At 51.7% G+C, this 22,796-nt stretch overlaps 5 protein-coding genes across 5 annotated transcripts; 3 read left to right on the top strand and 2 right to left on the bottom strand.

Moving 5' to 3' along the window:
• Positions 1-201: 201 nt before the first annotated feature.
• On the top strand, positions 202-2,383 carry SRB4 (RNA polymerase II mediator complex subunit). The gene is made up of 2 exons (XM_018272327.2): positions 202-654; positions 712-2,383. Exons 1-2 carry the CDS (start codon positions 377-379, stop codon positions 2,312-2,314), a joined length of 1,881 nt encoding a protein of 626 aa, XP_018133235.1. The 5' UTR covers positions 202-376; the 3' UTR covers positions 2,315-2,383.
• A 527-nt stretch (positions 2,384-2,910) lies between these two features.
• On the bottom strand, positions 2,911-4,887 carry MEC1_2 (serine/threonine-protein kinase M1). Its single transcript, XM_018272326.2, has 5 exons — positions 4,623-4,887; positions 4,393-4,528; positions 4,158-4,335; positions 4,022-4,108; positions 2,911-3,972 (listed from the first exon to the last, which is right to left on the bottom strand). The coding sequence occupies exons 1-5, from the start codon at positions 4,636-4,638 to the stop codon at positions 3,139-3,141; spliced, it is 1,251 nt and encodes a 416-aa protein (XP_018133236.1). The 5' UTR covers positions 4,639-4,887; the 3' UTR covers positions 2,911-3,138.
• Positions 4,888-7,431: 2,544 nt separating this feature from the next.
• On the bottom strand, positions 7,432-9,206 carry VE01_02821 (uncharacterized protein; the record flags this gene model as incomplete). The annotated part of the gene is made up of 3 exons (XM_018272325.1): positions 7,432-8,922; positions 8,975-9,072; positions 9,122-9,206. The coding sequence occupies 3 exons, from the start codon at positions 9,204-9,206 to the stop codon at positions 7,432-7,434; spliced, it is 1,674 nt and encodes a 557-aa protein (XP_018133233.1).
• A 2,211-nt stretch (positions 9,207-11,417) lies between these two features.
• On the top strand, positions 11,418-11,883 carry VE01_02820 (uncharacterized protein; the record flags this gene model as incomplete). Its single annotated transcript, XM_018272324.1, has 2 exons — positions 11,418-11,690; positions 11,752-11,883. The coding sequence occupies 2 exons, from the start codon at positions 11,418-11,420 to the stop codon at positions 11,881-11,883; spliced, it is 405 nt and encodes a 134-aa protein (XP_018133234.1).
• A 5,444-nt stretch (positions 11,884-17,327) lies between these two features.
• On the top strand, positions 17,328-21,308 carry VE01_02819 (uncharacterized protein). The gene is made up of 5 exons (XM_018272323.2): positions 17,328-17,437; positions 17,491-17,655; positions 17,763-18,176; positions 18,373-18,686; positions 18,772-21,308. The coding sequence occupies exons 4-5, from the start codon at positions 18,436-18,438 to the stop codon at positions 21,299-21,301; spliced, it is 2,781 nt and encodes a 926-aa protein (XP_018133127.1). The 5' UTR covers positions 17,328-17,437; positions 17,491-17,655; positions 17,763-18,176; positions 18,373-18,435; the 3' UTR covers positions 21,302-21,308.
• The last annotated feature ends 1,488 nt before the right edge of the window (positions 21,309-22,796 follow it).

Here is a 22,796-nt window from a genome sequence, read left to right as displayed (position 1 = left end):
GTGATAGCATTTGCTCACCAGCGCATGTACACGTACGAAGAACGGTGGTAGGTGGGTACTTGGTAGCGTCGGCGGCCGATCGGCCGCTTACATAATTACCAGTGGGCATTTTAAAGCTGATCGGAAAAAGTGTCGGTCCGATTGTCCCGTTAGCTCGCAGGCTGTGGTTATGTGGTGATGGTAGTAGGTGGGTTGTTGATAGGCGGCTAGCGCTAAGAATATCACAGCTTCAGACAGTGGTGTTGTTGATTGGTATAGCTCTTTGAGAGCTCGGTGAACTGTTCCTGCTTATTTGCTGCTCTTCAGTTGTTTTCCTAGGAGACAGTGAGGGCGGCAACTGCATACCAGTAACGTTTGAACCGCCAAAAACACCACAATGAGCGGCATACCCGACAACTTCCCCATGTCCTTGCGACCATGGCCCACCAAAGAAGGCAATGGCTCTGCGCTTCCGACTCTCATATCTCGAATCAATGCCGAAAGAGGCCAATTCAGGAACCTCACCGAAGAAGACCTTCTGGAAGAGATTGCAAAGGGCGAGAATGAGGCTGCCGCAGACAATGAGGACATGAGCACCGAGGATGAGACCGAAGCAGCGCCTGATCGCCAGAAGGAAGTGATGGACGCGAAGGCCGAGATGCTGGCCCAATTAGAGTGAGATTCGCCGATATGCAATTGCAAACAGGATATTCACTAACGCCACCCTCCCAGACAAGCACACCATGCCTCAATGATCGCACTCGACTTCGTTGCGCTTCTCCTGTCGAAAGACCAACCAGTACAAGCCGGCCTCTCGATATCAGATGGCCTGCGGCAGGTTGTCTCATTAGGTACTCTCGGTGCTGACCGCGTCAAGGACACGCGCCTCACTGAGCCTCGCAAGAAGGACATTGCCGCTGTCGGGAAGGGCTGGAAGATCCAAAGCTTCAACACCAGCGTCGAATCCATCCTGAACGCCGCCTCACGCCTCGAGACTGAAATCGCAGCCGAGACAAAGTACTGGGAGGCCATTCTATCCGTTGACGAGAAGGGCTGGAAGACTTGCAAGCTGCCCCAAGAACAACACACACTAGGCGTGCGCTTCGGTTTCTTCGACGCCGCCCCCGCGTTCAGCAACCGCAGCCTCGCCGCCCTCCGCCGCCAACCAGATGGCACCGCCTACCTCGACCACGGCGCCGCCGACCCAACCCCCAAGCGCGTGCTCATCCAAATCGAAACCAACGGCATCCTCACCGGCGCCCTCGCCCCCTCAACCTCCGCCCCCGACTCCTCCCCCCTCGAGACCCTCGTCCTCCGCTCCCGCAACGCCGTCTTCGAAGAAGAGCTCTGGCAAGAACTCAATCGCGAAGCCCGCACCCTCGCCAACCACAGCGTCCGCATGACCGGTGACGAGATCTCCTGCCAGCTCACCCCCACCACCCGCATCCTCCTCCGCCTCGAGCCCCTCTCCACCTCCCCCTCTACCACCACTCCCGAACCCCGCCCCCATGACGAAATCGTAACCATGCTCTCCCTAGCCCTCCACCTCGAACTCAGCCACGCACACCGCCAGAACCAACGTCGACGCACCCAACCCCCTCCCCCCATCAGCTCCGCCCCACGCCCAAACCCACCCTACGCCCTCCTCCGCCCCCTCCTCGCATACGAACACCACATCGGCATCCTTGCCGCCCTGCGCGCCACTACCGCCTCCCTAACCACCACCCTCTGCGCCGCCTCCCTTGATGTCCCCGCCGCGACTCTGGTCCCAGCCACCCTGACCGCGGCAACTTCCACAGAAGAACGCGTCGCGGCACTCCTTTCCTCGCGCGAGGCTGAGTTCCTCGTCCCCTTACCCGCGGGCCAGAGCGTGACTATCAAGCTCCGCTCCGATCTGGGGATCCAGACTCGCTTCCGCGTTGAGATCACGCCCGCGCTTGCGGCGGTGTGTCGGGCGCCGCCGAATCCGTCGGTGGAGGAGGTGAGGACGTTTTTGCGGTGGGCAGCGGGGTGTGCGGTGGTGCGTGCTGTTGTTGGGAAGGGGGAGGAGGGGGGGGTGGGGGAGGGGTTGAAGGGGTGGAGGGAGACGGCGAGTCCGTGTTTGGTGAGGAAGGAGGTGGGGGGGAAGTCGAGGGAGATTGGGGTTGTGGTTGTGGAGGGGAGGTTGGAGTTGAAGGTTAAGAGTGGGAAGGAGAGTAGGGTGGTGAAGTGGGAGGTGGGTGGGGAGGATAGGGGGATATGGGAGGTTATTGAAGAAGTGGGAAAGAGTGACGGAACGGAAGGGGCGTGGGGGGATGGACATGAGGTTATTAGAGAGGTTATGGAGATTGAGTGAGGTGACGTAGATGGGGTCGAGAAGATCTAGTGTGTCTTTAGATATGAAGAATCACACTTTATACAGTAGTATTTTCTCACGACGTACGACTGTTGATGTGAAAGCGTAATATATGCTCTGCAGCGTAGGAGTATGAATGAGTGCAGTTAACAACACGTCTTGCGTGGACCTGTCACAGTCTTCGACTATCAAAGTGCTAAAATCTGCCAATATGTTGAATTGGGAATATCCCTCAAGCACACCTAATATAAACCAATCCCCAATCCCCTCTTCACAACCAAACCATATACCCCCAAATACCCTTCCACCCCCTAACAAAAACACCAGGTGGCTCAGGGGGAAGAACTACGAGTTTGGGGGGCGCCTTCGAGACAAGCGGGCCCCCGCTCAGGTTCATGTTCCGGCTGTAAGTGATCCGGAGCAATTGATTTTTTGGTAATTTTTTGCCTGTATTAAGCGGTGTTGGTGATTCGGTTGTTGTTTTGGCGTTTGAGGGACTGAAGGGGCGTGGGAGGGCGTCGGTTGCTGTGATTAGCAGAAGGGACGTCAGTCACTGTGAATAGCAGAGGGAGCGGGAGAAAATAGGGATAGTGAGAGGCGTATACCGCTGCTGTATTAAAATGTATTATCAGAGCCCGTAGGAATATATATGGCTAGCTATCTAGGTATATGATCTCGTGCATGCTGCATTGCCCAAGAAATATGTTACAACAAATGCCAGCTTCAGCACAGCTCGTTTTGATTACCTCCATCCATGTGAGTATACCATCGCCATCCCCGAGCATATCAACCCAACCCCATCCCTCCAAGCCCTCAAAAGCCATCTAACCCCTACTACGTCTTGTTCTCGTCTTCGCAGCGGGCTTCACCTCCTCAGTCTGCTCGACTTTCGCTCTCTTCTTCCCACGCGTCTCTTCCTCTTCCGCCTCAGCATCATCATCGATGTCCTCAGCATTCACCTCCGGGGTTTCCTCCTTCTTGACTCGTCTTCCCCGCTTTGGTTTAAAATCCACCACATCCGCATCCTCATTCTTCACCTGCGAAGCAACAGCTGAGTCGTCGCGCTCTTCTTTCTTGATAGACTCGCGCTTGGCCTTCTTCGCACGGGGTTTAGTAGCTTTACCAGACATGTCCACAACATCATCTTCCTCCGGTTCTGGTTTAACACCCGCTGGCCCCTCCTTAGGTTCTTTCTTGGCCCCATTGGTAGCATTAGCGCGGCCATTCGCCTCCTCAACAGGGCTTTCAGCAGCGCCGTTCTCATTGACAGCCTCTGCCTTGACCTTTTTAGCGCGTCCCTTCTTCGCTGGCTTAACCTCAACAGAAGGCTTTGCCTCATCTTCAACCCCCATTTCATCCGCAGATTCCTCTTTCTTCGCGATGCTTCTCCTAGATCGAGATGTCCGGGTCGGCATCACCTCATCCTCCGACTCGGCCTTGACATCCTCATCAGATTCCTCTTTCTTCGTGGCACGATTGCGACGCTCCTTCTTGGGCGCAGGTTCCTTCTTGGGTGCAGGCTCAGAGTCAGCTTCCTCCTTCTTCGCTTTCTTAGCGCGTTTTGGGGCTGGCTTCGCGTCCTCCTCGTCGCTGTCTTCGGCTTTCTTGCCGCGACCGCGCTTCTTGGTGGCAGGGGTAGGAGCTGCACCTTCGGCATCCTAAAATTCATTAGCATGGTAATCTGGCTGTGATGCGAGGGGTATGCACTATCTCATCTTCGCCCTCTGCAGGTTTCTTGGCCTTCTTAGCTCTGGGCTGCGTGCCCTTCTGTCCGAGCTCATTATACGCAGGATCCTGAATACGTGAGTCTTTGCAAACAAAACACGACAGGGTGAAATCTTACCCCCTTCCAATCCTCATCCGCAATCTTCCCCTCGATAACAGCTGTCTTGAGCTTCTCCTGATACTCCTCCGGCACCTCGTCGAGCCCATCCATGAAATCCCACTGGTACTCTCCATCCGGATCTCCCTGCTTCAGATACTCGCGCAGATTCTGCATCTGGAATCCACTCACACATCCCCTGCCCATAAAATCAGCCCCATCAAAACGAATTCCAAATAAGGAACAAACAACTTACCAATGCTTCCACCGAAAGCTCGCGCCGTGCTCCATCTCGACCCATGTCCCAAAGCGGAACTCGCCCTTCTGGATCTTGATACCCTCTGCCTTGCAAGGCGTGTTCTGGCACCCGGCACGTCCTTGTTTGGCAATTTCTGGGAGAAGGGTTAGTGGGTTCTTTTGTTTACTTCTGCGGATGTGGCAGCAAACAGCCAAACAGAGACTAGAATCTAAAAAGAGGTACCTTACCAACGCGGTACGACATCTTGACGGTTACTTGCAGTTTTGGGCGTTGTTGAATGTAGGTTCTGTGAGGTTGGTTGCAGTCAAGCTGTTTGCTGAGATCTGCACTCAAGAACAAGATAGAGGAAACGATGACGAAACTTCGAGATTCACGTCGAAATTACAACGCAAACTAGACAAAACTCCTCAAAATACAACACAAATGCTGAAATATGGTCCCGTTAAAGGACTTAAGACATCGATAAAGGTTTCTTATCTTGTAGTGATGTGTGGGCGGTATAATATCAAGGGGTAGTGGCGTTGGTGAGGTAGGTAGAAACGCGAAATGAGCCTGTATCACGTGATCTGTTGACTATTCCCCAGCCCAGTTTTAACCACTGGGGCATTAAAGTCAAGACAAAAAGTTACAATTACTATAATCACTTGTTGATATGTCCTGCGTGGCCTGGATTATATGGAAGATTTAACCTGTTTGTTTTACATCCCTACGAAAGGTTTTGGGGTTCTGTGGTGGAATATATTTTTCCCTGACGGGTTTTATGAGAATTAAATTATTACCGAATATCCTCTCAAAAAAATAGTTTATCAACTACCACGGATTAATTACAACAATACCATTCGGATTTTTAACACCCAAATTCATAAGGTATTCAATTTAACAGCAATAAATTGCAATAGAGTAATGTGGGGGGAGACTCGATCACTACGAACATGTCAACAGTTACTGAAATGAGAACTGACATGATCTTGGTGACGTGTGCCATGTTTGCCATGTAGCCCACTAGATCCTACTCAGATGATAATAGAGGCTATGCAAGGCAAATTCCATGTTACCGAGGTTACAAAGCTGATACTTGAATAGATGTTTCAATTTGTGTATCCTTGGCTTACTCGGTGAGTGGAAGCGGCAGGTCCTTCAAAGAGATCAGCCACAGTTTATTTCAATTACAACAAGCCACATGGTACAAAGCATTGATTTTTACATATATTCCCAGTCTCCCATTGCATTCAAACCTTTGTCTACAATATTGAGGCACCCAAATGAATGGACCGAGCCTTGAAAATGCCCACTAACTCACCGAGACCTGTCTTGCGATCCCACAGGGCTGCCCACCACACCAATTCTCACCCAGCACACCACCCCCGATGTTAGTTGAGCAATTCAGCCCTCATGACGTGCGCATATGCTCTTGATATTTTCGATCATCGACACAGCCTTGCCAGGTCTCAGGACCCCTGTCACGGGGTCAACTTCTCGAACACGATACGTTGCCCCGCGTCGTGGCGTGTAGGCCAAGCACAACCTCTTGGCCCACATTGTGGCACAACACCATGGGAGAACATTCTTGGAACTAGGACGGAATAACTCCATGGTTGTTCTGGAATGGGCTAGTTGCCTTGAACTGGGGGAAAAGGGTGGGAGAGAATAGGTCCTTAGAGGCTAGATCCATCGTTATCAATCTGATAGACCGTCTGAATGAGGGATTTAATATTCTGTCTATTGATTTAGTAAGGAACGATCATCGGCTTTACTCGGAGGCAAGGGAATATAATTCAGTGTGCAGCTTCGAACATCCACCGAAGTCGGAACAGGATCTATGCAAGGCATTCCATGGCGTCAAAATACTGCATAAAGTCCGGTTCCAAACCTACGCCATCTTAGAATCCTAGGAGGAGTTCACTGACCTACATGGCCCGCTATCTATGCAAGGAATCCCGCGGGAACGTGCCGAACCACCCACACGAATAGAACATGGAAGCGTAAGCCATCTATGATGTAGTAGCGGTGCGCAATGTGCATGAACTGAACCTTCCACTCTGGTTATCGACGAGGTTAACGAGTAACATGGCAGCAGATCTGAGATAGTGGGACACACACCGTTCCATAGAAGCGGCTCGAGCAGTGGGTTACTAAAACGTGGACCACTTAACCCGCCAGGCTACGTGGGACCAGAGTAGAAGTGGTTGCCTTGCCGCCGCACTACGCATTTTCTGAGGTAGCCCTCATATTTGTATAGCCGGATTAGGCTAAGATTTTGCGTAAGTTTGCAGGTCCTGCACAGCCCCGCGATCACTAACCTTGCTTCCGGCTCATCGGCCGCCGACAGGTCTGGTTTTGGAATCTTGATACACACGACGATATAGCGGCACCTCCAGCTATATTGGGACTCCTCATCTTTGACATGAACCTGCCAGACGGGGCCATTCCACAAGCCTCCTTACACTCTCACAGAGAAGCACAGAGAAGCACAGAGTAGAGGAACACAGTTCGCCTTTCTCAGCCGTGAATTGGCTGTTGCGCGACATTACTAAGAACACCTATCACCGTCAGCCTTACTTACCCCGCGACTATATGCACTAGTCCCCATGTCGCAAGGCAACAGCGCCGTGGAGGTTCGCATTGTATGTGCACCCCCGCACGACCCCCGCACCAACAGCAGCGGCTTCCCCAATTTGACCCCCACCGTCCGGGTGCGGTGACAACATGATGTACAGCAAATCCATTATCACATCACCGAAAGGGTTAACCGCACGTGGTGTTGGCGCCGACGTACAGAGGTGCCTCAGAATTGTGGCTGCAGGAGAAAAAGGTGATGAAAGACGCAGCCTTGGGTATATGTCTTTGATCAGAGGTGCGGGGGGATGTTGTGATCTTATATCTCCTGCACCTAATTATGTATGTAGGTGTGGTTCTGTACTACCAGCCAGTCCCGCCAGTTCCCAGCAGCACACATAACCACAAACTAGCTAACCAGCCAACGAGTGAGCACCCCCCTTTCCAGCCGCTGAACACCTCATCTCATCCATCCCACCACTAGTGGCCCACCACATCCTCCAACTGCGACGTGGGCATGACAATCGGCCTCACCTTGTCCCTCACCAACGTGCGCTGTTCATATGCAAAAGCACACCCGATAAGCTCCTCCTCGCTCCACGCCGCTCCCAAAAAAGACAACCCAATCGGCACATTCGGAGCCACCGCTACCAACCCACACGGCCCTAGCCGCTGCACCTGCGTTCCTGCGGGATACTTTCCCATCGGGACCGTCACTATCGGCAGGCCAGCCAGCGCCGGCACCCCTGGAGCATACATACTTGGCATCACCAGAGCGTCCAGCCTGTACGTGTCCAGCGCCCCCGTCACCCCGCCGTAGGTCCCCCACGCGTGCGTCTGGTCCGCGAACGCCTGGAAGCCTGGCGCTGTATTATCTCCGGTTACGGTTAGCGCCGCATCGAAGACCGCAGTGTCGCGGGTGGGGTAGTTCTCGTGCGGGTTGTGTTGCGTGAAGTCGCGCAGCGCGCTGAGGGAGGTGATGTCGTTTGGGTTCGTGGTCAGTTTGGCGAAGTACTGGGGGAGGTTGGTGATGAAGTCGATGGCGACGACCAGGTTAACAGCACCATAGAAGGTGACAGAGGAATTGTAGTACTCTTCCCATTGCGAGAAGTTGGCGTTGTCGATGATTATTGCGCCAGCGACCTTGAGCTCCTTGATAGCGGCCTCGAAGGTAGCCAAGATGGGCGCGTCGATGTTGGAATCACCAATGGGCAGAAATGCATTGCGCGGGATGCCGATGCGTTTTCCCTCCAGGAAGTTTTTTTTGAGGTATTTGGTGTAGTCGGGCGGTTGGGAGAAGGGCTGCGCGTTGGTGTACGAGTCACTGGGATCCTTACCTGCGATGATGTTGAGAACGTGGGCTGCGTCGGTGACAGTGCGGGCGAGGGGCCCAACGGTGTCCTGACGCTCGCTGACAGGGATGACAAGAGCGCGAGACGTAAGGCCCACCGTCGGCTTGATTCCAACGGCGTTGTTGACACTGCCGGGGAAGATGATGCTGGCGCTTGTTTCAGTCCCGAGCGCCGCAAAGGCCAGTCCAAGGGATGCACCGACGGCGCTTCCGCTCGAGCTCCCGCTCGGGTCTTGGTCCGCAGCATATGCACCAAGCACCTGTCCGCCATGGGCACTCCAGCCGTTGCAGGAATTATCAAAACCAGACCGGAAGTTGGCCCACTCAGACATGCTGGATTTGCCGATGATGATGACACCAGCGGCTTTGAGTTTAGCAACCACGGTTGAATCCCGCGGAACCTTTGCACCAAGGAGGGCAAAGGAACCTGCTGAGTTGTTCATTTTGTCATTGGTGGCGATGTTGTCCTTGACCAGCATTGGGAGACCATGAAGGGCGCTTCGGAGTTTTCCATGGGCCCTTTCAGCATCGAGAGTCTGTGCAATAGAAATGGCATCTGGGTTTATCTCCGTGACGACATGAAGTTGCGATTGGACTTCCTGGATGCGTCTAAGGTAAGCCTGGAGTTGTTAGTCAAGTGACATTGCCAAGATCCAGGGGATGATTCAGTACCTTGACAAGATCAACACTGGTGAAATGCTTCTGCTTCAACCCTTTCATGAGTTCGTCGGTGCCAGCATCCAAAAGATCAGGAAAGATATCTTTCACTTCTAGAATTATTTAGATATCAATCCTATTGATGGGTTTAACAAGACTTACTCTTATCAGGCGATCTAGGAACCCTCAGCCCAAACACCCCAAGAACCAGGAGGGAGAGCATCAGGAGTATTCTGGGAAGCATCATTGCGTCTCGTTTGATCTGGCAGGTTCTTTTCAGGTCTGTCCAACGACGATCAAAAATGAGCTGGATGATACGATAAAGTGATAAACTTCTGAGAAATCAGCAGCGGAGAGGTGAATTTGTGACAGGACAAAGCGATCGACACGAAGGTAAGGGTTATGCGGCTTGCCAGTCCAATAAATAGAACTTCTCGAAATTGTTCTACATGGAAGGCTCGAAAGACGCATAGAAGCTTCCAAGAACACTTATAGAAGCTCTGAGAGACAGGTAAAGTCTTACCTTGCTTTGCTATTGATACCCCAATGCGGTTAGAGGCGTTGGTTGAGAGTCAAGGACACAAAGAACTGGGTTCGTCCTGATCGTGGGATTGGACAGGAAGGCGGAGGAATGGACCATAATCAAATACCTGGGATGAGGCTTATTGGTTTTTGTTGGTTTCGTTGGTATTTGGGGATAGCTCATGGCGGGAGAGGGTCATGAGGTTGGAAGAAGAGGCCTTGGTATTGAAGGATTGCAGGAAATGGCATGCATGTAGAACCCATAGACCAGTCTTAGAAATCTAAAGATATCAGCTGAGACTCATTGAAAATCCACAGGGAAGATGAGGGGATACCTAGCTGAATCCGCCGTTCCTAATAATTTCCAGACCGTAGATCTGTCACAGACAACCACCACTTCGGCTAAATTGCGAATGTGAGAAACCATTGGGAGAAAAGACACCGAGACGTTACTCTATAAAGTGTATAGTATTCATTTCCCTTCAGCATGCCCATGTCTTAGAAACTACCTTTAGAACAACGCAGAAAATCCTTCGTGTTGGGGACGTGGAGTTTGCGAGTCAAGTTTGGACGAAAGTTGCTGGGATTTGACGTGACACTGGTGTCCATGTCGGCTGGGGGTAGTTGCACAAACCACATCACCGGGCCCCCGTGGGGTCCCTTGCCTCCGTGAGTTCAACGAACCTTCCCGCACTTCTTCCCGTAGCCACTTCCGAACCTTTTTTACTCTTCGCATCGGATTTCATGCATTGATGTGTCGATCACGATCGTCGTTTCCTCAGTATGAGATGCAAGGACTGCATATACGAAGCTCTCATGCATCTCCGGGATTGTACAGCCGATGGCAATGACGGCGGCAAGGTATTTAGATGTGGAAGTGTCTTGCATACGATCGATGTCTGCGAGGAATCTGCCATGATCATACGGCGTGTCCAAATTCGAGATTGGCGGGGGAAAGAGCGGCCGATGCGAGAACTCGCTGGTCGTCCCAAAGCAAACAAACAATTTACGCTTTCACCGCAAGTAAGTAAGCGCCCACAATTCGCCTAGAATGATTCGATTCTCCTGGAATGGTTCGCTGAATTTTCCTAACTAGGGGTTTAAATGGAGGGAACCATCGCCCGCCCTTCCCTTGCATACATAATCTTTCCTCTCTGTCCCTTCAACGGCATGTCATGCTTCAACATGTTCTACAAATCAACGGCAAATCATTGTCTATCTCGGGTATTCCGAGCGACAGAAAAGAAGTCATCTTTATTTTAATTGCTTTTGTTTCAATTTCTGCGAGGCATGTTCCATTTCCTATGGCCGCAGGTTTGGCCGCCCTCCCCTTTCACCTATTGGCCCATCTTCTCGAACTCGCTTCCCAGGTCGACGGGAAGAAGCAGAGGTATAGTATGATGCGGGGGCTATAAGAGGAGAGTAATATCCAGCAATCCCGCAATCCAGCAACATATCCATATATCGGTATCCACACCTCATTACGTGCTGTGAAATTGCGGGCACACGACAGCATCCTGTTTTTGGTTTGTGTTCGATGCTCTATTTATTGTACTGCGCTGGCGGCCTCTAAAAAGGCCTCGCCTAGCTCGTCGAAAGCAAGGCGACCGCTCACGAGTCAGGGCGCCGTCACATATCACTTTTTATTATTACCCTCGCACATTAAACCAGCAAGAACTCATCCTCTTTCTAATATTTTAGTAATCGCGAGGCTGCCTCTGTGAAGCCTGTTATCGTTGATTCTACCGAACCGCATTTTGTTTTCATTCATCAGACTCCTGTGCATTGATTTCGAGGCAACGAAAGACTCGAGTGAGCCTGAAGGTTGCGTCGTTGGGCGTCCTTTGCTCGGGTTGCAGAAAAATGCAGAAGAATCCGCCTTACTACAGGACTGGGTTTCCTGAAAGGATTTCTCACTTGCATTCGAAGTATCCTCATGGAGAGTTCGGTGAAGATGCCCAAGACCCCGCTGGCAGAATCTATTCGCGGACATCGGCGCATGACGAGCAGGTCTGACTCGACACACGCCCCCTCGAAGACATTGGGCGAGCAGAGTTCAAAATGCCCAAAGCCACAACCCAGCGTTGCAGGATCGAGGGCACATCTGCCATTCACAACTGCCTCATTCTGGAATCTGCGACATGGTCTTCGAGACTCGAACGCCTTGCTGGCTCCATTCCAAACGCGTGACTTTTCTGCCCTCCGGTGGGTAGTCGATGGGATTGGCGGTGAGTGAACGCCAACACCAAAACTCTGACGCCGGCACCTAGGAGTCACCCCTTGCTTCTGAATTGAATTGCCAGCAGCGCTTCAGGATGCATGTTGCTGCCAGGCAACCAGAAGCCTCCTGCGACGCATGTCACACCGCCGTCGACAACGAACCCCCGGTGGCACTCTTGTGAAAGAGGCATCGTGAGTGCTGTCAGACTTTTCGGTGCGACGCCATGATTGTGGGGGCGGAGCGAGCGTGCATGGTACGCACTCCCCCAAAGTGTCTCGGTGAGAGGCCCACTCCAAGGGATCGCCCCGCTAGCGCCAATATAGCGAGTCTATAGCGCTCTATCCAACCGTTCCCAGGTCTAGCTTTGGCTAGTACCTAGGCATCAGCAACGCCTGTTATTTGGCCAGACGCGAGCTGCTTCTAGCACGAGAACCGGGCGCCAGGAGAGAGATAATTCAGCGCCCTTTGCGATACAGGCTCGGTCTGCAACTCGCTGACAATGCCGGAATACTCGGCTACTGGTGGAAGCGAACCGAGGTGTCTCACCCAAAACGCCCGTTGTACGAGCTGATGTCGGCCCCTTACGCGGCTTAATACGACGAATTGGGGCGGAGGGAAGAGATCGAGACATTTCGTTCGACATGAGAATACGTGAGGCAACCGCACCTCCTTGTCGAGGGTGGGGGAGATGACCACTCGGAGAAACACAGAGACCGAATAATGGGGACGTTTCTCAATATTTGGGCTGGAGCCCCATTGTTTACCGGGAGCCTCGGTGGTTGACGCACCGCCACAGCGTATGGAGATATTAAGGCATTGGAAGAGTCGATGTTGAGAGGACGTGGCGAAATTGGAGTGAGTCAAGTAAAGCTGGGCTTGATATTTAATGCCAATATTATAATGAAGAAATAGGGGGTTGGCAGCTCTGGTGGCAAAATATACAACTTGTGATATCTTCTTATGTATAGAAAGTAGTTCAGCTGTGTATGAAGTATATGGAACTGGGAAGTTGGAAATAATCGCCACTGAGAGAATGCAGACGATCGATCATGCATATCGCCCCTGACGTGAGTAGAAGAAACGCGCGGAGATTACTGGAATGCTTCCGTGGGTGCCGGCATTGGATGACTGAGATATGTATCGCATTTACATATGAACAGTATAATATGTGTGACTAGAATCGAGCCCCTAGATCCGATTTGATTTGTGGTCACACATTGGTTTTACCGTATATGTTTTCTCATTATTCATAAGAAAAATCTCATTTCCACAATGATAACAATTTGAGACAAGAATAAAGAAACCCATTCTTGTAAAACAAAACATATGTCTGCCTCTCGTGTCACGACCCTCCCCTTATTCGCCCTGATACAACTATCTCGCAATTATAGAGCTCACATGCGTGATCGACTGACTGACAGCGCTTCTAACGTAACCATATCTCGAAGCTGCTAGAATAAGCAAAAAGCAAGATCTCAGCCTTGCTGAAATGCCATGAACCACTAACGACCATCACTGCACCACCGTGTCAAAATTTCGACACAGATACATTATACGCCACTGACTAAGCCATTATCTCCTGGCACTGTTAACTGTGTATAAATCAAGGCACGCCACAATTATCATGGCTGTGGCTGAATGTTTAGATTGGAGCTTACTGGCTGCCTAAGGCTGCGGTAGTTGCTACTAGCCTCGCAGTATACATCTGGTGACCAGAACGAATGAGAACCGTTTCGGGCACGGCCGTGTCCGCTACACCCCTGAGCCAGCGCCGCTGTATGTGCAGAAGCCGTGCGGAGGAACGTCGCCCGTAGGATTTTATAGGTGAATGCACCCGCTCGTGCGGGTTTTATATTACGCCTTCTGATTTTTTCCTTGCTGCATTCGCGGGATTTTGAGGATAGCCTAGATGAATGAGAGTCTTTGGCCAGAGAGTACGGCCGTAGAGTCACGCCTTTGGATGTTATATGTGGCGAAGGTATATGGTATCTGCGTCTCGGTGACTCCTTTTATGAGTCTTTTTATGCACATCTCCCCGATTATGTCCGATCACTCTCTTCATAGATGGCGTCCCTCTTCTCTCACATGTAACAGCCCATCTACCCATCTCCTCGAGATTCCCCATCCACTCACCGCGCGGCATAATGGAAATATTGAAAATCAAATCTCTCACCTTCCCCCTGTGGCACTATATGTGACAAGTTACTAGAATACTAGAATCCTTTGTGACAGATCAACAGGGGGTTTCGCCTACAAATCCAGGCACAATACAACAACGATACAACCTTAATCTAGAACCCCCTACCCCAGCCACTCCAGCGCACGCTTTATAGCTCAAGGCGTCCGAAACCAAATTAACGCCCAGGCAGACAACCAACGCCACGACCTACAACCGGCCCGCAAACTCGCGAGACGGGATTCGAAATCGGCAGTAAGGAACGGCACCCCGTGTTTACCTACCCCTCCTCTCTGACGCCGGACACTCCCGCCACAGCCTCGTCTAATCAGCTTCCCAACTCCGCCGGATACGGGGCACACTCTGGAATTATCAGCCGCACGTACGGCGGCTGCCTCGTGTCGATATCGTGGGCACAGGGTCTGCTTATGGCTTACAGAGCCACGCTTACCGTGCGATTTTACACGCGGCTGTGTTGGGAATAGGTACCTATTAGATTAGTCATCACGTGATGTTAATACGAATCTCACATACTGATCTCACTCCCCCTCCGTACTGGTTCACGAGCAGTCATGCACCCCGCAGAAGGCCTCGTGGAATGGAAGCCTTCGAAGATATGGGGGTGGCTATGGCGACGAGTAGTTGCTCGGCCGTTTCGGAACTTATGGTTCTTCGGTCAGGGTGTGGATGAGATGTAGATACCTACGCCGCATAGAGTCACCTACACACCATCATCACCACCACCACCTATCCTCCCCAACCAACCCAGCGAGGCCCATTAAGCCCGCCTGATCGTGTTGCTTATGGTAAGCATGACAAACTCTTGACACCGTCAGCCGCCCTCGGTGAGGCAGCTGAAGCTGAAGAAAGGAATGTGTGACTCCGCTCCAGCTCATCAGTTGCCTAGACGCCTGCGGCGCAGCTGAACGCGTTGGTGGATTGCGTATTGTTTGTGTTGACAGGTGAACTGTTGGATGGGGAGCACGCGCATCTTATGGCCTCGAAATAGGAGGCCTCCTTCCTAGCCCTATAGAACTGGCGCCTGGAATTGTGAGCTGACGAGTTGGGGAATGGTTGGTTGTGGTAGCTCCTATTGGTGTGTCGTGGTGGCTGAGGTTGGTGTGGCTAGAGCTGATGATCCGCCAGCGCGGTTGTCGGAATAAGCTCCACTGCGCTTGCGCGTATCATGTGTGATTTACCATCATTTCATTTTTGGGGGCCGTTTCTGGTTCGGGGGCCGTTGGTTGGTTGGTTGGTGGGAATAATAGGGAATTGGAGAGAGCTCTAGAAGGATCCGGCGAGGATGGAGGAGGGGATTGGTTGTTGGATGTTGTTCTATTTGCGTTTCAGCTGGTATGTTGCCTTGGAGCTTTTCGCTAGGATTGTCGTTAACCTAATCCAATGAATTGCTGTTCGGCAAAAGCTCGGTCTAACATCATATGGAGATTATGCACATTGAGACCATGGCCGACGCTTATTTTGTGACGACGAGGCTGGCCAGCCACAGCGCTTAAGGCTGGAAGATGTTAACGACTAACTGGACAGACGCAGCCCTATCACAGGAAGGAATTATATTGAGTTTTGTGATATAGCTGTTTTTGGGCGTAAATGCAGATCATACATATTATTTCACGTAAATCAATAAAATTACCCCTGGCGGATGCTCAATCTTACCCAGCACAGCACAGCGGGGCGGGTGATAGTGGAGCGCCAGAAAAACCCGGGGAACGAGTGCCGTGGAGAACCTCACGCCTCTTCGGGTGATTTGGGCGTGCAGATGTGATATTGTGAACAGCCACGTCTTTAAACCCCCCGTGTTAAGTGGACTCTACGTCGGGACAAATGTTTCAGTTATTTCGTCACCGGGTTCCCGAGCGGGAATGCAATGCACTGCGCGGCAACGACGCAGGAGGTCAATCTACCAAGCACCGTGCTCGAATGGGAAATGGCAATCACTGACATTTCGGGCACACACATCGCCTGGCGTGCCACAACTCTGCCAATTAGTGGTGGAGCATTGAAGCTAGTGGTGGGAACCCGCAGACAGGTAATGATGTTTCCACTTGAGACTGTCTGTTGGCCCCTCGGATTTCGCGATGGGATCCGCTTGCTGTGAGAAACACGCCTTGAGACATTGGTTTGAGGTTATAAAGGGCGTTTCTGGTTCCGAGAGAGGTGACCAGTCAGTTAGTCGGGGACTGCAAATGCTCACCGTGTTTTACCATTGGTTTCTGACCTGTGGGTTAGGTAGGTATCCCTTGATACCATTCTCCTGGTACATTTTAATACCTACTGACGGTGATGTATCATGGACAAAGAAAACGGAGTGAGGCTCAAACAAACTGTATCTGCTTGAGGCTCAATTGAATGCCTAGTGTGTCATGCCGAGCGCCTGCCTACAATTGAGCCTCATGATTTTTGGTCGCCTGGTAAGGCAAGGCGGCTCTTGTTGGCCGCCTTGTCGGGGAACGATATCGAAAAAGAAGCCTACCACCAATTCACCGACAACAGCGCCTGTCTGACGGAGAGCATTCCCCACCTTGTCAGGCAATTCCCCATGTGCCGCCCAGTACGCCGCCAGCTCTAGCCGGTCTGCGTGGGTACGACCTGATTTGCCGGCAATTGACCTGATGTGCACCAGCGACAACTGTCATGTTACTTCCGCAATGCGTTGTGGCGTTGTGTGATGGCGGATAGGAGAGCCAATGTGTTGTTTGCTTGCTACACGCGGCGAGAGATGCGGGACCTGTTGAATGATGGGTCGGCAGGGTGCAGGTGATGCCTGTCGCCGCGCATTTTGGACATGTTGCTAGGCGTCGGGGAAGGGTGGTTGCGCATTGAGGGGACACATTGGACACGTTTCGGTGAAGACAGTGGTTATAGTGAGAAGTGGGAAGTGAAAGGTGTAGGCTGGTGTGGCTGTTGGTACCGATGTTGGTGTCGCTGTTGGTGTCCCTCCATCGCTGTTTCCCTCTATGGCTGGCCGATGGCATTTAATTCTCATTCTCATTCTCATTCTCATTTCTCATTCTCCTTCTCGTTGTTCCGATTGTCTGTCGTTCCTATCCTGCTCCTTGCTAACCTAATGCACGATACCCATCGCTCCTTCCCAATGCCAACACCTAACCTAATACCCAATACCCAATACTCAGTGCCCAATACCCAATATTCCCTATAGCAAAGCAAGCGAATCGTGAATCGTGAATCTTGGATCTTGAATAATTACAGCATCACAATATCACAGCGATACAACATCGTAGTATCACCGCCATAAGGCTCTCGGTGATTTCTCAGCCTTGGCTAGGTTAGGTTAGTAATATTACAAGGGTTAGGTATAGTAACCCTATACCCGATGTAGTAAGCTTCATTCTACACCGAAAACGCTCACCGAGACCAGGCTGACCATCAACCTCCACCATGTTCCCTTATCCATGTTACGCGCGGGATCTCACAGGGCCCGTCACTATACTGTATGGCGCCCTAGCCACGGCCCATGTTATATGTTATGCCGGGTCCACGCTAGGCGATACTATGGCATGCCCCCAGCCTTTCTATCTACGTATGTTTTTGGCCCCCAGCCTGTGTATGGAAATAATGGAAATAACAAGGTAGACATAACTGGCGCATACTGGCTTCCATTTTGCATTGAACATCTACTTTCTTTCTTTAATAAATACGGGCAAATAAATCCCTCTAAAACATCTTATTGGATGATGGGTTAGAAATGCGTACCCTAATTGTACAAGTACCCACGGCCTATAACGAAGATACAGAACCGTATGTACATATAGTGTCTATCCCCTCCTCCATCCTCCTCCATCCATTCCTCTATCATTCCTATTGGCTGGCCTGTTTTGCGAACTACCTAATTCTGCCAGAAACAGGCCCCCCCCCCACTGGAACGAAGCCTCAACCCGATTCTATTGACAATGTATATCGTTGCTAAAAATCACTCCTTGTCGTTTATGTTAAAGACAACCCTGATTCCCTTATTTTAAAGATTCCTGTTTCTGACCTCTATCTATCGCGCTATATTACTTTTATTTTCACGGCTTCTCGGTTTCCGATTTCTTTGATCGTTGGGCATTGGTCGTTCCACTTACTTACACCTCCCATCGTGGCGACTCTCGTGCTAAAGTATACTACTACGCACCTCGCCTCTCACCCCGCTCTTCTTATATTTGGCCCGAACCACGAAACTATTCATACTACCGCCAGAAGAAACAGTCCCTGACGAGGCAAATACCGCCTCTCAGGCGCAAAAAACCAGTAGAGAAAATCTACATGTTACGCATCGGGTGCGTTCATCCCATCTCAGCTGCTCGGCATTGCCAGAACCTTCTGTCCCCAAAAAATGCCCAAAATGCACAAAACTGCCCAAATATTCCGCTCCCCGCGCTCGCCCGCACATTTACCTTTGTGCGGTCTGTTCAGCTCGGCAAGCCATCCAATGCCCACTTCTGATAAGCTGACCCTTCATTCGCCACACCATAGGCAGGCAACAGCAACGTTCATAAGCAGCAGCTTGATGAGCACCCGCTCTATATCCCCTCGGAAATGTCAACAAGGAACACGATCGATGCAAATGCCACATTTCAGAACAATTGGATAAAGTTGCTGCGCACGAGACGGGGCTCGTCAGCACCATTATTGAAATGCCCATATTGTCATAACCCGCCGACATTTACGGAGGAAAATGATCTGTGGCATCATGTGAAGAAAAATCACGCGGTTCACATCCCTAGGGACGAGTCGCGTGTAAAGCGCTTCCGGGATGAGGTCTTAGCGAAATCCAGGGCGCTCTCAAAGTACGTGGAAATAAAATCTTATGGGGGGAATTTAATGGGCTATTATTAGTGATTATGTGTAACACGGCGCTGATCAAATGAACAGAAAAGAAGCCACTCCACCGGAACCGCCTAGGTTACCTACCGATGGAGGTATCAACCAGGAGCCCACCCAGCTGACCGCAAGCAAATTGGAAGACTTGCAGAAGGCAGAGCTCGCAAGCAGCAATGCGGCGAAGCGGCAGCCTGTGATGAGTAATACGTTTTTGGCAGACGAGCAAGCTTATAAAAAGCAAGCAATCGGCCTGGGCAAGTCCCCGTCGTCGTCGCACTCGCAGGGTTCTAACCCATCGCGCTTGCAAGCCTCGCCTGCCTCTCGCAGAGCCGCATCTTCTCCCACGCAAGGCAAGGCTCGAGGCTCTATGGAATTTTCGTCGCGTGGACCTTCCACTTCGGGAAAACGTCTGTTTAACCCCTCCGAGCCGAGCTCGCCTCAAGCCCAGAATGTAAGTTCACCGGGCGGAAGCGCTCAAGCGCGACCTGCTCATCAGATCCGCAAGCGTCTGTCAAACCCACAACATGTGGCTGCCACGGCCACGGAGAAACCGGCGCCGTCCTTCGCCCGGGGAACCCTGCCTGGAGACATCCTGATGTCTGGAAAGGCCCAAGGCTCTCAAGGTCCCCAGCTGTCTTCACCTACCTTTGACCACACTCGGATGGTAAGCCAACCAGCGACGCGTCCGATATCTCAAGAACAGCTAGTAGCTGAGGTTAAAGGGATATATGTTGGGTTAGTAATGGTCGAGGGCAAGTGCATCCAAGTAGATTTAAAGCAAGCTCAGCTTGCAAAAGAAGCTCCGCCTGGCACTCCACCAAAACTGAATAATGAGCAGTATCAAGCCTTAATTGCCTTGCATAGGACTTTACTTCACGAACACCACGATTTTTTCCTTGCTTCTCAGCATCCGTCTGCTACGCCTGCTGTTCGACGCCTGCCACTTAAGTATGCTATGCCAGCGAGACTTTGGCGTCATGCCATCCATAGCTTCCTTGAGCTTCTCCGCAACCGACTTCCCGCGTCTCTCGATTACATGCTCGCATTTATATACCTTGCGTATTCTATGATGACGCTTCTTCTAGAGACGGTCCCAGCATTCGAGGATACGTGGATCGAATGTCTCGGCGATCTAGGTAGGTACAGAATGGCGATAGAAGACGACAACGTCAGGGACAGAGAGGTCTGGGCCCAGGTCGCTCGCCAGTGGTATCTGAAGTCCGCCAACCGCTCCCCCATCACCGGGCGCTTATACCACCATCTCGCAATCTTAGCCCGTCCAGACGCGCTTCCTCAACTTCTCTACTACGGAAAGTCTCTCGCAGTTCCCATCCCCTTCACTGCAGCCCGCGAGTCAATCATGACGCTCTTCGAGCCAACACTGAACCCAGTAGCCGGCCAGCGCCGCTTCTCTGTGGTCATTACTGCAATCGTGCGCTCCCACGCCATTATCTTCACAGGTAAATCCCTCGATACGTTTGACGAGACCCTTGCGGAGATCAAGAGTAATCTCGACGGGCACATTGGGCGCATCACCAAGAAATACCTCGAACAGGGATACTACATCGCCATCAGCAACTGCATCGCCCTCCTCGGCTACGGCGCAGATGACAACCCCCTCGCGCTCCTGCTGAAACCCCAATCCACCGACGCCGACACCATCATGCGTGACGACGACTCCGCCCCCGCCCTCACCCCCACCTTCACCGCCTCCCTCAACCTCTTCGCCCAAACCGCCAAAATACACCTAGGCCGCATAGGCGACATCAACACCCTCTCATTCGTCCACGTCACCCTCGTCTTCCTCCGTCACCTCTCCCGCCACCCCGCCGCCGCCTCCCTCATCTACCCCCACTTCCCATGGACCAAGCTTGTCCGCGCCCTCAGCGCCCTCACCGTCCTCTACCCCCCCACTCGCGCTGCAATCGAGTCCCCCACAATCCCAATCCCCGATTCCACTCCCCCCCCCGCCGCTCGCCCCGAAACAACACCGCACTCCCCTCCACCCCCCACCGTGCCGCTCGACCCGTCGCAGTTGGATATCGCAGGCGCACACGACACCGTGGCGCCTGCGAAGGACATCTTTCGCCCTTTTCCCGAGGAGTTCGCTATGCAGGGTCTTGGGTTCACAGCTGGTTACTTTCCGGAGGGTTGGTTCTCGAACGAGAATGTCGAGCCCGAGACGCATTATCTCGAGGCAGAAAGCATGCGCTCCCAGCACCGCCCGGAACGCGTGTTATGGCTCGGCGTACAGATTGCGGGACTAGCGCCGGAATGGATGGGATATAGTAGCGTGGACGGGTATACGTTTTCCGTTGGGGAAAAGGCAAAGGAGTACGCCGGGGACGAGACAGAGGACGAGAGCGGCAGCGGAAGCGGCAGCGAGTACGGAGATGATATCGATAGCGAGAATGGCAGCAAGGCAGCGAGGAGCGAGAGCGGGACGCTGATGATGGAGGTGGATGATCGGCCGCTGAGCGAGCGGGATGAGGGAGGGAAGCTGTCTTTTTTAGATATGCGCGATGCTGGGATTACTTCTGGTGGGTTGGAGGAAGGGGACGCGGTTGGAGATGTTGGCTAACAAGGGCCGGGGTGGGGAGGGGCTGTGATTGGGGATATGGGATTGGCGGGTGGGAGGCAAGGCAGTGATTTAGGTTTAAGTTTGTAGTCATTTTTTAAAGTTATTTTTGTGGTATGTGCGTGGTGTGTGTGTGTGATGCAGTGGGGTAAGTTTTTGTAAGAAGAAGGCTATCGGCCGGCGAGCTTGCGTCTCGAATCCGTTCGGACGCAATTACCCAATACGGAAATCCAAAGATGCGGTTACCCCTGTATCAACAACCCATCCCCTGAAAGTCGGGGGCAGAAAATCACCACGCTGACTCCTCCCCTAGATCCGTCCTCAACCGATCCAGCCCCCACCCTAAGGGACATATAAATACACCTCCATCCTCCGACCTGTACTCTCGAGACCAAGAGATGTACTCGGCAACAATTATCACTCATCATGTGGGCTGGCTGGCTGCTGTGTGCACGGGTTTTGGGTCGGGGGTTGGGTGTGCCACAAACTTCCCCCCCCCCCCCCCCNNCCGAGTACTACTCTGAATACTCGAGTACTGCCAAGCCCTTGGCAAAGAGGGGTAATATAGATTGTAGAATAGATAATTGAAGCTTCTACTTGAGCGTTCTGTATTACTTCCTGTAATGAGTGACTCTTCGCTGTCGCCGGTGCCGGCTGAGTATCAGTCTGATGCTTTAGAGCTGCCGCCCCTTATTCCAATGCCCCTTATTTCGATGCTGCATATGCCTCTAAGAGTTCAATTACCTGATTCTACATCAATACTCTTTTCTAAAAGACTATTCTACCGTACTTTATTGGATATAGTACCTGCTAGAATCCAATACCAATGCCTTCAAACCAATTGTGGATATACGCCGAGCCAGCCCCTAAAGAACCCAACGACGAGCAATCTATGGAAGCATCTTCAGAAGCAGCACCCATCGGTGCATGCAGAATACAATACAATATCTTCAATTCAAAGCTCATCAACACCCTCTACTTCTGCTTCTGCTTTCTTCTAGCCCCGCCAAGCACCTAGTAATGCACTAAGTTCGTCGAAATATAGAGAGCTTGTTCTCTCTTTTATAGTATCAAATAACCTACCATTACGCCTTATTGAAAGCCAATCCTTCCGGCAATTAGTTCACCATCTAAATCCTACAGTCTTAACAGTTAGTAGAACTACAATTAGACGGGATCTATATCGACTATTCTGCTATCATAAAGCACGGCTTCAAGTAGAATTACAACAGCATATCACAAGCGGTGGACGACTGGCAATAACGACAGATACTTGGTCTGCTCGGAACTATTCTGAGTATGCAGCAGTTATAGTACACTAGATTAATGATAATTGGCAAATGAGAAATACTATACTCGACGTTATACACCTACAAGAGCCAATCCACTCTGGCGAATACCTTGCTAAACAGTTGATAAATGTGACGGACGATTACAGTATTACGCCTGCAATCTTTACTATTACAAGAGATAACGCCTCTACGAATACAACTATGCT

This window comes from Pseudogymnoascus verrucosus (genome assembly GCF_001662655.1).
Source record: "Pseudogymnoascus verrucosus strain UAMH 10579 unplaced genomic scaffold scaffold_7, whole genome shotgun sequence".
NCBI classification, from domain to species: domain Eukaryota; kingdom Fungi; phylum Ascomycota; class Leotiomycetes; order Thelebolales; family Thelebolaceae; genus Pseudogymnoascus; species Pseudogymnoascus verrucosus.
Note: the sequence above shows the minus strand (reverse complement) of the source record. Positions and strands in the feature narration are given on the sequence as shown.